The sequence below is a fragment of the Erythrolamprus reginae genome, chromosome Z, assembly GCF_031021105.1.
Source record: "Erythrolamprus reginae isolate rEryReg1 chromosome Z, rEryReg1.hap1, whole genome shotgun sequence".
NCBI classification, from domain to species: Eukaryota; Metazoa; Chordata; class Lepidosauria; order Squamata; family Dipsadidae; genus Erythrolamprus; species Erythrolamprus reginae.
In genome coordinates, this window is record NC_091963.1 from 78,728,120 (window position 1) to 78,742,751 (window position 14,632).

At 44.3% G+C, this 14,632-nt stretch overlaps 1 protein-coding gene across 1 annotated transcript in view; it reads right to left on the reverse strand.

Moving 5' to 3' along the window:
- Nucleotides 1-14,632, reverse strand: part of LARS2 (leucyl-tRNA synthetase 2, mitochondrial) — a 359,496-nt gene that overhangs the window by 103,121 nt on the left and 241,743 nt on the right. The window contains exon 14 of the mRNA XM_070728261.1: nt 6,292-6,429. Coding sequence (XP_070584362.1) covers nt 6,292-6,429 — 138 coding nt within the window. The remainder of the gene's footprint in view (nt 1-6,291; nt 6,430-14,632) is intronic.

Genomic DNA, 14,632 nt, shown 5'->3' on the forward strand with positions numbered 1-14,632 from the left:
CCATCTACGCATGCGTGTATGGGCACGCATGCGTAGATGGCAACCGGGAGATCAGCTGCTGGGCGGCTTCCCTGAGTCTTCCCCCTCTTGCTGGCGTCAGCGAGGAGTTTCCCCACCGCCCACGCAAACTCCTCGCTGCCGCCCGCCCTTCGCCCGCCCACGCCGTTCATTCTCGCCGCTTTTGAGCTGAGTCCGGGAGCGAATTCGCTCCCGGACTCAGCTCAAAAGCGCCGATAGCAAGCGGCAAGGAACGGCTTGTCTCGGCGCTTTCGAGCTGAGTCCGGTCAGCTCGAAAGCGCCGAGACAAGCCGTTCCTTGCCGCTTGCTATCGGCGGTTTTGAGCTGAGTCCGGAAGCGAATTCGCTTCCGGACTCAGCTCAAAAGCGCCGATAGCAAGCGGCAAGGAACGGCTTGTCTCGGCGCTTTCGAGCTGAGTCCGGTCAGCTCGAAAGCGCCGAGACAAGCCGTTCTTTGCCGCTTGCTATCGGCGGTTTTGAGCTGAGTCCGGAAGCGAATTCGCTTCCGGACTCAGCTCAAAACCGCCGATAGCAAGCGGCAAGGAACGGCTTGTCTCGGCGCTTTCGAGCTGAGTCCGGTCAGCTCGAAAGCGCCGAGACAAGTCAGCTCGAAAGCGCCGAGACAAGCCGTTCCTTGCCGCTTGCTATCGGCGGTTTTGAGCTGAGTCCGGAAGCGAATTCGCTTCCGGACTCAGCTCAAAACCGCCGATAGCAAGCGGCAAGGAACGGCTTGTCTCGGCGCTTTCGAGCTGAGTCCGGGAGCGAATTCGCTCCCGGACTCAGCTCGAAAGCGCCGAGAGCCAGCGCCCCCCGGACCCCCAACCCGGGTTTGGGGGGCTGCTAGGAAGCCCTCCATGCCGGCGGCAAACAGCCGCCCCGCCCCCAATCTTCGGCTCCTCGCTAGCGCTGTGGGAGTAAAAACACCATCTGCACATGCGCAGATGGTGTTTTTACTTCCGCAGCGCTACTTCGCGAAAACCCGCTCGTTGCGGGGGGTCCTGGAACGGAACCCTCGCAACGAGCGGGGGTCTACTGTACTACGAAACCCACAGCGAAAAACAAGTGGCATTAATATTCCTTGATGCCCAGAAGGCTTTCGATAATGTGTCCCGGAAATTTATACTTAAACAACTTGAATATATGGAATTCGGCCCTAAATTCATAAACGCAATAAAAGCTATATATACTTATCAATCAGCTTATATTATCCTCAATGGAGATATTTCAACAAAAATCTTTTTACATAAAGGAACTAGACAAAGTTGCCCATTGTCTCCACTACTTTTCATCTTAACATTAGAAGACCTAACAAGAATCATTAGAAAAAAGGAAGACATAAAAGGCCTAAAGTGCAAAAATGAAATTTATAAACTACAGGCATTTGCGGACGATCTTGTATTTATTTTAGAGGACCCACTAGAATCAGGACCTAAATTACTTGCCACCTAGAAGAATACGGCACGGTAGCAGGACTTAAAATAAACAAAACCAAAACCCAAATTTTAACGAAAAACATGAGAGAACCACAGAAAGCCATTTTAAAGGCCAAACTAGACATCCAGATAGTAAAAAAAAATCAAATACCTTGCCATTAATTTGACGAATAAAGTGTCCAGCCTAAAAGAAAATAACTATAATAAACTAAAAGACAAAATACAATCTGATCTGACAAAATGGAAGAAACTACAACTCTCTTTACTAGGTAGAATAGCGGCCATAAAACTTAACATCTTGCCCAAAATACTATTCCTATTCCAAACAATTCCAATCCAATTGAAACAAGAATTTTTTATAAAATTGAATAAAATTACCAGTAATTTCATTTGGCAGAACAAACGTCCAAGAATTCGCTTAAAATATCTACAGGATAGGAAAGAAGAAGGAGGCTTGGCACTTCCAATCTGGAAAGATTATTATATTGCCGCATCTCTATTATGGATGAGAGAATGGATGAGCCTATCTAATACCAGACTACTTAATCTAGAAGGTCACGACCTCCATTTAGGATGGCACTATTATTTATGGGATGAAAAGCCCAAGACCCACAAATATTTTACCAATCATCTGATTAGGAAATCGTTAATATGTACTTGGAAAAAAATTAAGATAAAACTTTACAAAGGAATCCCACTATGGTACACTCCATTAGAAGCATATGTGCATCCCAATTTTCATTAAAAAAAATAATATAATAAGGTACAAGGACATAATAAATCCCAATGGTGAAATCAGATCTAGGACAGAATTAGAAAATCTCGGTCAAAAAACGGAATGGTGGGAATACCTACAGATACAAACTAAATTTAATAAGGATAAAAGTAAACCCGGAATAGTTAAAAATGCTCCACTAGACAAATTATGCACAGGACCCCAGGAACAATTAATCAAGAAATTTTACTCCTACTTAAATTTCAACACATTGGATAATATCAATACAAAAATTAACGTAAAACAGTGGAATCTGGACCTCAAAAAAGAGATCAAAGAAGATGAATGGCAATTACTCTGGGGCAGAAATTTCAAACTAACCATAGCCACGTCTTACAAAGAGAACTTAGTTAAAATGTTCTACAGGTGGCACATTACTCCGATAAAACTAACAAAACTAAACAATAAACTTTCACCATACTGTTGGAAGTGTCACAAAGAGATAGGCACTTATTTCCACCTATGGTGGCAATGCATAAAAGCACAGAAGTACTGGAATATAATTGGACTCTGGATCGATGAAATATTAAATTTGAAAATTGAAAAAAACCCTGAATGTTTCCTTTTAGGCATTCTTAGACAAAATCTGCCTAAAACCCAAATACATTTAATTGTCCATTTAGTTACAGCAGCCAGACTAACTTTTGCACAGTGGTGGAAAAACGAGGATATACCTCCGAAAGACGCAATAATTAAAAAGATTAAATACTGTGCAGAAATGACAAAATTAACTATACTAGTTAGGAATGAAACAACGTCCTCATTTAATAATTGTTGGGATCCTTTCTACAATTGGTTAGAGAAAAAAAGAGAACACCACGTTACATAATTGAAATGATGGTTACAAACTCGACCAGATACAAATCTGATATATAGCTTTCTCATATTTTTGGCTATAGTGATAAGAGACTTTAGGTATATATTGACAGAATACTTACTACTAAATTTTATAATCTCTATGTTTAGATTAATTCAACACTTGCACTTAAATACCCAGACGACTAACCTGATACTAGGGAATGAGCTAATAAATTAGGAACTGGTTCCCGTTTTCAATACAGCTCCCCCGGATATTCGCCAACCGCTTTACTTTCTCTATTTTTTCTATTTCCTTTGTTCTCTCTACCCTTTCCCCTCTTTCTTCTATTCCCTTCTTTCTCACTCTTTCTATAAATTTCAATGTTCATAAATTGTTATACCATGCTAAGACTTAATTGTTTTCTGTTTTGATCCATTTTTATGTTTTGTATATTTGTAAATAAAAAATTTCAAGAAAAAAAAGAAAAGAAATGTAACTTGATGATAAGGAGAATGTAACTTGAGGACAATAAAAGGGGGTGCCTGGCTTTATTCTGGGTGTGTTCCCACATGACATCCTGCCTGCAGACTCTTCATTGAAGCCCCTTTTTACAACAGAAACATGGTACATATATAAAAGTATAAACGAAGGTACAGATTTTATTGTTAAAGAGGAATGGAAATCTCCCATGTTAATCCTAGTTTAGAACAGTTAACCAGAAGCTTTTCCATCAAGATACAGAAGAGGGAGATGGGATACAAAGACATCTCAATGGCCTCCCTAGGTGATTTCCATTATAAAATATGGACTTAACATCTAAATATATAATATAAAAGAAACAAAATGTGATTGGGCCAAAACACAGCACTAGTATATTACTGCTACCCCATATCTTTCATATCTTTCATATCTTTCATATCTTTCATATCTTTCTCCAGATGATATCTTTAGACAGTCTCTAAAGTCGGGGAGGAAGGACAGGCTGGGTGAATGTGGCTATGTCATGTAATTGGTGGGCATGGCCAATTTAACAGTCCATTAACAATACACACAAATTAAACTTTAATTTGTTTTGTCTTGAGTATGTGTTATTTGCTTTCGTTTGCCTCAAATCCTGCCGCGCCTCCTCCTTGGAGGCAGGAGCATATTTCAAAACACTACCAAAGGCAGAGCCCAGAGGAGTTGAGCCAGTCCTGCAGGGTTTAAGTATCTTGTGTTGGTGCCTGTGCGCACCCACCTCTCGCATGCTCTCTCTCTGTCTCTCTCTCTATCTTTCCCAGCCAAACGAGTGCCTGACGCAAAAAAGATCGGCTCCTGGATGGGGATGGGTGGAGAGAGGGAAAGAGTCCCTTCCTTTCCTCAGAAATTAGTTGGGGGGCTTATTGGGGGGGGAGGCTTATATCGGCGCATGCCCTGAAAAGCCCTGTTGGCCTTAATATCGGGACATGTCATGTTTTCGGGGAAACACAGTAGATCCTTTTTTCAGTTATTTAGGAGTCTAGTGGTCTACTTCAGGAAACTCAGTTTTGCAGCAATTCTTCTCAGCCCAAAGAAGGTTGAGAAATATCTGTTTTTCTTCTATCTCTCTGTCTCTCCCACTTTCTCTTTCTCTCTCTCATTCTGTCACTCTCTCTTCCCACTTCTCTCTCTCTCTTTCTTCTGGAGGTAGGGGAGATGGAAAAACAGGCTGGTCTTGCCCAGGTTTCGGCCTCCTGGGGCATCTGTGTGACCTGTTTTTCACCTCCCCCACCTCCAGCAGCATTCTGCAGGCCAAAACCAGGCAAAAATAACCCATTTTTTGGCCCACTGGGGTCGCTATGTGCCCCATATTTCATTTCTCCCACCTCCAGAAACTCTCTGCAGGCCAAAAAAGTTGGTCTTACCTTTTAGTTTCAGCCTGCCAGACTCACGAAGGTAAGTCCTGCATTGGGCAGAAAGGTGGGTGGGGTAATATGGGTGGGGCAGGCTTGTGGTCCGGATTAATGGCTTCAGCAGGCTTCATGTGGCCTGCAGGCCATAGTTTAAGGAACCATGCTTTAGAAAGTGAACCATTATAAATATGAAGAGGAGGAACTAATGAACAAAGAGCAAAGACTTGAAAAAAATTATACATGCTGAAGAATGGGGAAGAAATCCATTAACAAACAAATTGGATAAATGCAGTGGAGAGAGTATTTTGGCATAGTGAGTAATCACCGTCTCACCTTTTAACCTCTGATTTCGTGCCCTTTTCCTTATTTCCATTCAAGTCAATTTTATGGGGGGGGGGGGGGAGAGATATTTTATATTTTACGTTTGCTGGGTGGGAGACTGAGGTCAAAGACACTAAATAGGTCAAAGTTACTTCAGGAATTTTCATATATTAGTGGAATCTTCCCAGCCCTAGTCTATAACATTATCAAATGCATCATTATTGTGGCAATATTCTTTATTATTACGTTGTAGGAATCAGGATTGCATATCCCTCTATTTCTAATCAGATTTGCTTTATCACCTCATGTCATGGGCCTAATATTCAAAACATCATATATACATAAATACAATGCATTACGTTCATAGCTCATAGTTACTTCCCTTGAGTGTATAGTCAGAACCTTATACACATATTGTGTTGTGAGCCGCTCCGAGTCTCCGGAGAGGGGCAGCATACAAATCGAATTATTATTATTATTATTATTATTATTATTATTATTATTATTATTATTAATAATAATAATAATAATAATAATAATTATTAATAATAATAATAATTATTAATTATTAATTAATTGATTAAATGATTAATTGATTAAATGATTAATTAATTAAATGATTAATTAATTAAATGATTAATTAATTAAATGATTAATTAATTAAATGATTAATTAATTAATTATTATTAATTATTATTAATAATAATAATAATAATAATAATATATGAACCTTTAAAATATTAACCATGTTTATGGATACTTGACAATAGCAGATGTTGGACAAATATTTTGGAGGATGGAAAAAAATCATTTGATTCTCTGTTGAATTCAGTAAAACGATTATGTATATTGTTGAATCCAACTGATAGTTATTGGCCTTGCATTCATTTATGGGAAAGTGGCAATAATTCATTATGTGTGTACACATGGCTGTGTATTCATTCATATATGTAGGCACATGTACACATGAACGTACCTTTACATGTATATTCTAGCTTACTTTGAGAGTTGATCTGAATAAGGATACAAGCCACAGATACTGTAAGATTGACATTGCTCTGGCCATGCCACTTACTTGTGTTTAGTCATATTCTGATTATGACAAAAATGATGGAAAAATCTGGCAAAATACAAATGCAAGACTGCATGCTCCTTTCCTCCAATGTACAAATCTACAGGCATCCAGTAATCAGCCAAGTCTTTATCAAAAGGCCTAGCAGGAAAAAAAGCAGATTTGATTAAGAAATAAAAATTGTTAAAGAAGGTTAGAATCATTTCAAGTCATAGCATTTACTAAAACATTATTTTTTGGAAAAGTTTTTTTACTTTTTTCATACTCCACATATAAACATCAGTACATATACCATAATATCATATCAGGCGTTAACATAGATTATACATTATTATCCAATAAACAAAAATAATATTACATATATCATTGCCTAATTGCTCATCTGTTTCCCTCATACCGTTTCACTCCCCTCTTTTACCGCCCCCACTTTTCTCTACCTTCTTTCGCCTTCTCTCCCTTCTACTTACTTCTCTCTTCCTTTCTCCAACTTTCTCCACCTCTTCCTAAACCTCTCCTCATCTCTCTCTTCTCCTTCTCTCCTCTTCCTCCCTTCTAAACTCCTTCTATTCTTCTACCTTTATTCTTCCTTCTCCTCTCCTTTCCTGTCCATCCTCTTCCTCCTTCTTATTTCTTTCCTGAGTGTATGTATCCATTTATAGGCTGTTTTATGGTTAACAGACAAACAGCTCATCTCTCTAATTTTCCCTGACCTACAATGATAATATTAATCTTAATTCTTTTCTATGTCAATACTTTTCTATGTCAATACAATATTAATAAATCTAGGTATATTTTGATACCAATATAATGCTACCTGCTTGGCTACATAATTTTGTTGCCTGGGTCTTATAGCTTTAACTTTTTGATTTTTCTCCCATTTTAGTTACTGTAAGTTTTATTCTATCCATATTAATTTTCCGTCCAGTCATAAAATTTCTCCCAAATATTGTAACATTCTGAATCCTCCTTCTCTTTAATTATCATTGTTAATCTATTCTTCTCCACACAGTACAATATTTTCCTAATTACCTCCCCTTCAGAGGGGGCATTTATAGTTTCCAGTTTTGTGCAAATACAATTCTAGCTGCTGTGATTATATGAATAATTAAATACATATATTTTCTTTGTTATATTTCTCTGGTATAACAAGAAGAACCGTTGTACCTACCTGAACGGTCTTCTCGATGCCCTGGAAGGAGAGTCCAGCATGGGTTTAGCTCAAGTCTTATTGGTAGGACTGAGTTTTAAATTAACATAATTACATAATAATTAGGTACCGCCCCCTTGCTGCCCCAAGAAGCCAGTTTTAAAAAACGAAGATAAGAATAATCAAACAATTTATTGAACAACAAGAATAACAATAATAATAGAACACCCATGGTTCAAGAGGGAGGGTTTGGACTCTCCTTCCAAGGCATCGAGAAGACCGTTCAGGTAGGTACAACGGTTCTTCTCCCATGCCTCTGGAAGGAGAGTCCAGCATGGGATATACCCAAGTTCAATGTTCCAGGGAGGGAGATTGGTGAACCATGGGCTGCGCCTCCCCACACACTTTCTGAAGTACACGCCTGCCAAAGGCAGCCTCAGCTGAAGCGAAGGTATCTAACTTGTAGTGGCGAATAAAGGTTGTGGGTGTACTCCACGCCGCGGCTCTGCAGATGTCTTCAATGGGTGCTTGCGTCGTCCAAGCCGCCGCCGAAGCCGCACTCCTCGTTGAATGAGCCTGTATGCCACACGGCGGACTAGTTGAACTCACCTTGTATGCCTCGACTATACAGAGTCTTACCCATTGGCTAATGGTATTTGAAGAAACCTTGAGACCCAGTCTACAGGAACCAAATGAGACGAACAAGGCCTCAGTTTTTCGTATAGTGCTGGTATGCCTGATGTAAAGCTTCAACGCTCTGCGTACGTCTACCTTGTGCCACTTAAGCTCTAAAGGGTGATTACCACGAGTACAGAAATCTGGTAACACCAATTCCTGGGCTCTGTGAAAGTGTGTGTTGACTTTCGGGATAAACGTGGGATCCAGACACAAACTAACTCTGTCTGGATAGAACCTACACAAATCCGATCTCACAGACAGTGCAGATAATTCGGATACCCGCCGGGCCGAGGTAACTGCTACTAAAAAGGCCGTTTTGATAGAAAGGTAACATAATGAAACTGTCCTTAAAGGTTCAAATGGTGGACCCGTGAGGGCCTGAAGGACCAAAGTTAAGTCCCATGTGGGAAAACGACGTACCGGAGGAGGGCGTGTGTTCGTAGCCCCTCTGAGGAAGTCCTTAATCCAAGGGTGATGGGTCAAGGGGCCCCCATCGGTTCCCTTTATAATGGTAGCCAGCGCCGCTGGCTCAACGTGTTTGGCGTCTCAACGTGTTTGGCACCAGACCCTTCTCCAAGCCTGTTTGTAAAAACTCCAGAACAGGAAGAACTGAAGAGTCCTGGGGTCGTAAGTGTCTGCTGTTACAGAAGGATGTAAAGGCAGCCCATGTCGCATGATAAATTCGGGCGGTGGAAGGGCGTCGAGCCGCTTGAATTGTGGCAATAACATTCTCGGGAAGGTGACAGCTCCTCAGCCTGTCCCCCTCAAGTGCCAAACGGTTAGGTGGAACCATTGAGGATCCGGATGATACACAAACCCTTGGCTGAGGGAGATCCGGTCGTCTGGAATCCTCCACGGTGGGGAGATGGATAGTTCCCTGAGGTCCGCAAACCAGGGTCTTCGAGGCCAATGTGGTGCTAACAGGATCACCTCCGCCTTTTCCATCAGGATCTTCCCTAACACTTTTGGAATAAGTGGAATTGGAGGGAAGGCATAAGTAAGGTCTTTGGCCACGGAAGGTGCAGGGCATTGACCCCCTCGGATGGAAACCGGGAGTAAAACCTCGGGAGTTGGGTATTTTGGGGCGTGGCGAACAGATCCACCACAGGTTCCCCAAACTGACGGACGATCTCTTGAAACAAAAGGGGATCGAGCCTCCACTCCGTCGGGTCCAGCGCTTGTCGGCTGAGCCAATCCGCCTGTTTGTTGTCCTCTCCCGCGATATGTTCCACATGTAAGGAGGAAAGGTGAGTCTCCGCCCAATCGAAAAGAAGAACGTCTCTTCCATCAGTCTGAGTGACCGCGTCCCTCCCTGATGATTTAAATGCGCCCTGGTCGCCACATTGTCCGTGCGTACGAGAACGTGGTGTCCTTCTAGTAGTGTGGAAAAGGTCTGTAATGCCAAGCGGACCGCCTGCAACTCCAAGAAGTTGATATTGATCGGGTGTAGATCCTGGGGTTTCCAAAACCCCTGAGCCATGTGGGAGTTGACGTGGGCGCCCCACCCCAGAAGGCTGGCATCCGTGGTAAGGATGGTATAACAAAAATGGCCAAAGGGGGAGCCCTGACGCAGTGCCGGGGATCTCCACCATCTCAGGGAAAGTCGTAGATCGTGTCCCACGGAGATCAGATGATGCGTATGGCTTAGAAGCAGTCGCTGGAATGGGAGTAGAGTCCACTGAAGCAGTCGGTAATGGTAACGGGCCCAAGGAACAATGTCCACGCATGATACCAGGGTTCCCAGTACCTTGGATAGGAAGGACAATGGAACCCTCCGTTTCCGCTGGAGACTGTTCACCAGTGAGCAAACGTTGAGCTGCCGCTCCGGGGAGAGATACACCCTCTGGGAAACTGTGTCTATTACTGCACCCAGGTGGATGAGCCTGGTTGCAGGGACCAAGTGACTCTTTGGCACATTGATCGTAAAGCCGTGATGTTGTAGTAAGGCCAACGTGGTCTGCAAATCCCGGTGTGCTGCTCTGCGGTCTGTAGAAAGGAGGAGGATGTCATCCAAATATGCTAGGATCCGGATTGGTTTGGATCGTAGATCGGCCATCAGCGCGTCCAAGAGTTTTGTGAAGGTGCGCGGGGCTGATGAAAGGCCAAAGGGCATTGCCTTGTATTGATAATGGACGTTGTTTAGACAAAATCTGAGAAATTGTCGATGGGCTGGATGTATGGGGACGTGCAAATAAGCCTCCTTCAAGTCGACTGAGGTAAGGAGGTCCCCTGCCCGAACGGAGGCCATGATGGAACGGAGGGAGCTCATCTTGAACCTTCTGTAAAGAACATACTGGTTCAAACGTTTGAGGTTCAAGATGAGTCTGCAACCCCCTGACACTTTGGGTACGAGGAACACTCTTGAATAAAATCCCGTACCTTCGAGATTGTCCGGAACTGGCTCGATTGCTTGGATCTGCAAGAGGTGGTAAATCTCCTGTTCCAAGAGAGCCCTCTTTGCGGGATCCTTGGGTACAGGACAAGTTACGAAGTGATGCGGAGGACTGTGTAGAAACTCGATTCGCAGTCCCCGAGATATAGTTGCCAACACCCAGGGGTCGGAAGAAGTAGTCCGCCAGACCTCGCTGAACCGCTGTAACTTGCCCCCCAAGGGGGTGTCGTCTAGGCAGTCACTTGGAACGTCGAAGGTTCCGTTGCTGGTATCCCCGGAAGGGCCGTCTAGTCTGGGAGAAACTTCTACCCCGATCTTGGGAGTAAGATCTGTCACTTCTATAGGGCGTCGAGAAGTTACCCTGGGAGTAAGGTCTGGCCGGCTGTGACGTGGCCGACCACGAGTCCCACCGAAAGGACTGACGACGGGAGTATGGGCCAGTCCTGCGGTCCTGGCGGCGGTAAGATCTCGGAAGGACCTTCCTCTTGTCCTTATCCTCCACCAGGACAGGCTCAAGAGCCTCCCCGAACAGTTTTGTGCCCTCAAAGGGAGCCGAGGACAATGTCCACTTCGACTTGGCATCCACCTGCCAGTTCCTCAGCCAAAGTAAGCGCCGTGACGAGATGGTTGACGCCATAGCCCTTGAGGCAAATTTAGCTGCATGTAGCGTGGCGTCTGCAGAAAATTCAGCCGCCGCTAGGAGCTTGTTTAAATCCTGCCTCAGTCGGGTCTCGTCTGAGCCCAGCCTCGCCTGGACCTCCTGGATCCACATGATGGATGCCCGATTGAAAAACGAGGCAGTGGATGCAGCCCGAAGAGCCCAAGCGGCCATCTGATGAGTCTTCTTCAGGAGAGTCTCCGCCCTCCTCTCATCAGGTTTCAGGTTATCAGCAGTCTCTGACGGCACGACCGCATGGGAGACCAATGTGGCCACCGGTTTGTCCACGGGGGGAAACTGTAGCAGATTCTCCATGTTGTCATCGAATGTATAAAATCTGCGCTCTAGGTTTGAAGGCCCTTGCGCCGCCGCTGGATGTTGCCATGGGCGCTTGATGTTTTCAAGAAATATTTCCAGTGCAGGAACCTTGTCTGATTCCTTGGTGGGTTCTTTGCACAATGTCGCCGATGTGCGCGGCCCATCTCCTGGTTCCACCGGAGTCGCCGATCCCGGCACATCCAAGGCCTGTTTCGCCTTGTGCAATAAAACCCTAAACAAGGAGGGTTTGAATAGGCCGGACACTGCTGGTTGCTCGGGAAAACTGAATTCGTCGTCCGACAAACCGTTCCCGTGGTCGCTGTCCTCCTCAAAATTGGAATGGTCAATAGACATAGAACCCAACCCAGTAGGGGGCGGTGGAACTGACCAGATATCTCTGGGTTGGGTAGCCTGTGATGTGAAGGCATTAGAACGCTGGGTTGCCGCCGCTATGCCTTGTGTATACGCATTAGCGATAATGTCCTGTAACGCTGGTGAAAAGGCTTGCCAAGCGTCTGTGTGCTCTCTGAGACCCGCTGCCGTTGGCGTGAAGGTAGATGAGGGAGCATAAGCTGTCTGCAACCCAACCTGTGGCAAAGCCTGACTATTTGATGATGAAGGCCGTTCAGGCCTCGAGGCAGGCGAAGGCAAAGGTGGAGGAGGAAATTGTGATGCCTGCCTGTCAGGTGACCAGTCTCTCTCTGTTGCAGTGCCTTGGAGCCCCATTGATACAGCAGGTGAGAGAGCTGATGGAGGAAGTGGTTGAAAGGGACCTATAGCCAGTCCCCCTGGGATGGGGGGAGGGACAAGGCCCCTTTGATTTTCCTCTCAGCCTCACGAAGAGAGGAGCCCGATTGGGAGGATTTGCTCTTAGGCTTGCCTGAAGCCTTGTCCTTTCCCTTTGGAGGTGCCTTAAGTGCCTGGGCTTGCTCCTCCCTGGTCTCGATTTGATCAGCCATTAATTGTTATAGGGGCAGCATACTCACAAACGCGAATCCACAAGGGCAGTCACTGGCCTACACCGAAAAAATCTCACTCGCAAGTGAGACCTGTGTGCACACTGACAGCTTGTTCCCTCATTGGCTGTCAAGATACCACGTGACCCCCAGCGTCTGTCTCCGGGCAGAATAGCAATCTCTACAAATGCTGGCAATCTGCCCAGTTTGCGCCTTTTTGAAACGTTAAAATAAGAACGTTCGCGCTTTCGGGTGCGAGAAAAGAACTGGCGGGCGCGAAGAAGCCGCCTCAGAGGCCGAGCGCCATGGCCATCAGACCCCGGGGAACATCGCCATACAATTCTGGCGGCCATCCATTCATAGGGTCTCTCAAGCACCCGCAGAGCCAGCCGCTGTCTTTCGCTCCGTGCGATCGAGCGATCAGCTGTTAGGCGGCTTGTAATGGCGGCCGCGGCTACGGCAGCGGCGTTTGTAGCCTCCAGCCGCCCCCGTCAATGGGGAGGGGTGGACCCCCCCCATCTGGGGTGATTTGGGCTTAGTATGGCCACGGGGGTCAGGGACTGACAGCCCAGTTGCTCCTTGTTGGGCAGTACCCATGGAGAGAAGAGGCCCCAAAAGGAGGAAAGGTGGGGGGGGTGCCCGCGGAGGGCAGAGACCCCAGCCGAACACGAATCTGTGTAAGAGAAAAGGAAAAAATTACAAAGTTCAAATACAATCAAATTTATTTACTACTTTAAACATACTCATCCTAGAGGAAGAAAACTCATGTCCTTAACCTAGACTGAGTTTTTTAAAACTGGCTTCTTGGGGCAGCAAGGGGGCGGTACCTAATTATTATGTAATTATGTTAATTTAAAACTCAGTCCTACCAATAAGACTTGAGCTAAACCCATGCTGGACTCTCCTTCCAGAGGCATGGGAGAATATGTTCGATCTCAACTCTATATCTTGTTTCAAAATCTTTTCTATCCACATTTGAATTAAATTCCAATACGCTTTAGCACATGTCCACCACATATGATAAAAAGAACCAGGTATTTGATGACATTTCCAACATTTCATAAATTTATCTTTGAACATTTAGCTATCTTTTCTAGTGATATGCATCATATATAAAACATTTTATACATATTATATATGTTGTTGCCATTGTCAATTTATAATTTCCTTCCCACAGCTGCTGCCTATCCAATTCTATCATATATCCAAAGTTCCTTGCCCATTTTATCATTGTTTTTGTTCACTTGTTCCTATTCCAATTGAATATACAGTAGATAGTTACACAGTTTAAAATTAATTTTTCATCTGTTCCTATCGGTATTTCATCTAACTCAGTTTTTTCTAAATCAAAAACTGCATGGTATTATTTGGTATATGAGAATGCAAATACAATCAGGATATGAAAAAGATAAGCATCTTTTTCATATCCTGACTGTATTTGCATTCTCATATACCAATCCATTTTTATTTCTTGTTTCTCTAGTTCTTCTTTAGGTTTCAATTCCCCCTTTTCAGTTGAAATGTCTTTATATATTACAATGGTCCACACGTTCAACCTGTTTGGGTGGATTAGTGCTTCCATTATTGAAAGCCATTTATTTTCAAATAATGTATCATTTATTTTCTTCAACAATTATTTACTCTACACAATGAAACTTACACACAAGAAAGAAAGATGTTTCTTCTATACTCCCTATTTTCCACATAATCTCCACCCTGTGCTATGACCTTCCTCCCATGAAACATAAGGGCATGTATGCCCTATCGGTACCACTCCTTGTTCTAATGTCCTCACACTCTGTTCTTCTGTTCTGTTCTTCTAATGGCCTCACCCTCTGTGCCCAGAGACCAACCAAACGTCTGTCGACTGCAGATTCTCCATAAACTTTACACAAACATTTGTGAATGTTCCCAACAGTTTATTTCTCCGCAGTGAGAAATTCAATGACTACACACTACTTGTAATGTACACAGGGCCACCATCAGGAATTTTGGGGGCCCATACAGCCTAAGTGTCTGCCCCCCCCCCCCCCGCCATTTTAAAACTATTTAAAGTCACCAAGCCACTCCATCCCCCGGGGATCATTTCCTGCTTCACGCCAAGCGAGGCAGTCCCATAGGCCAGTGTTTCCCAACCTTGGCAACTTGAAGATATCTGGACTTCAACTCCCAGAATTCCCCAGCCAGCGAATGCT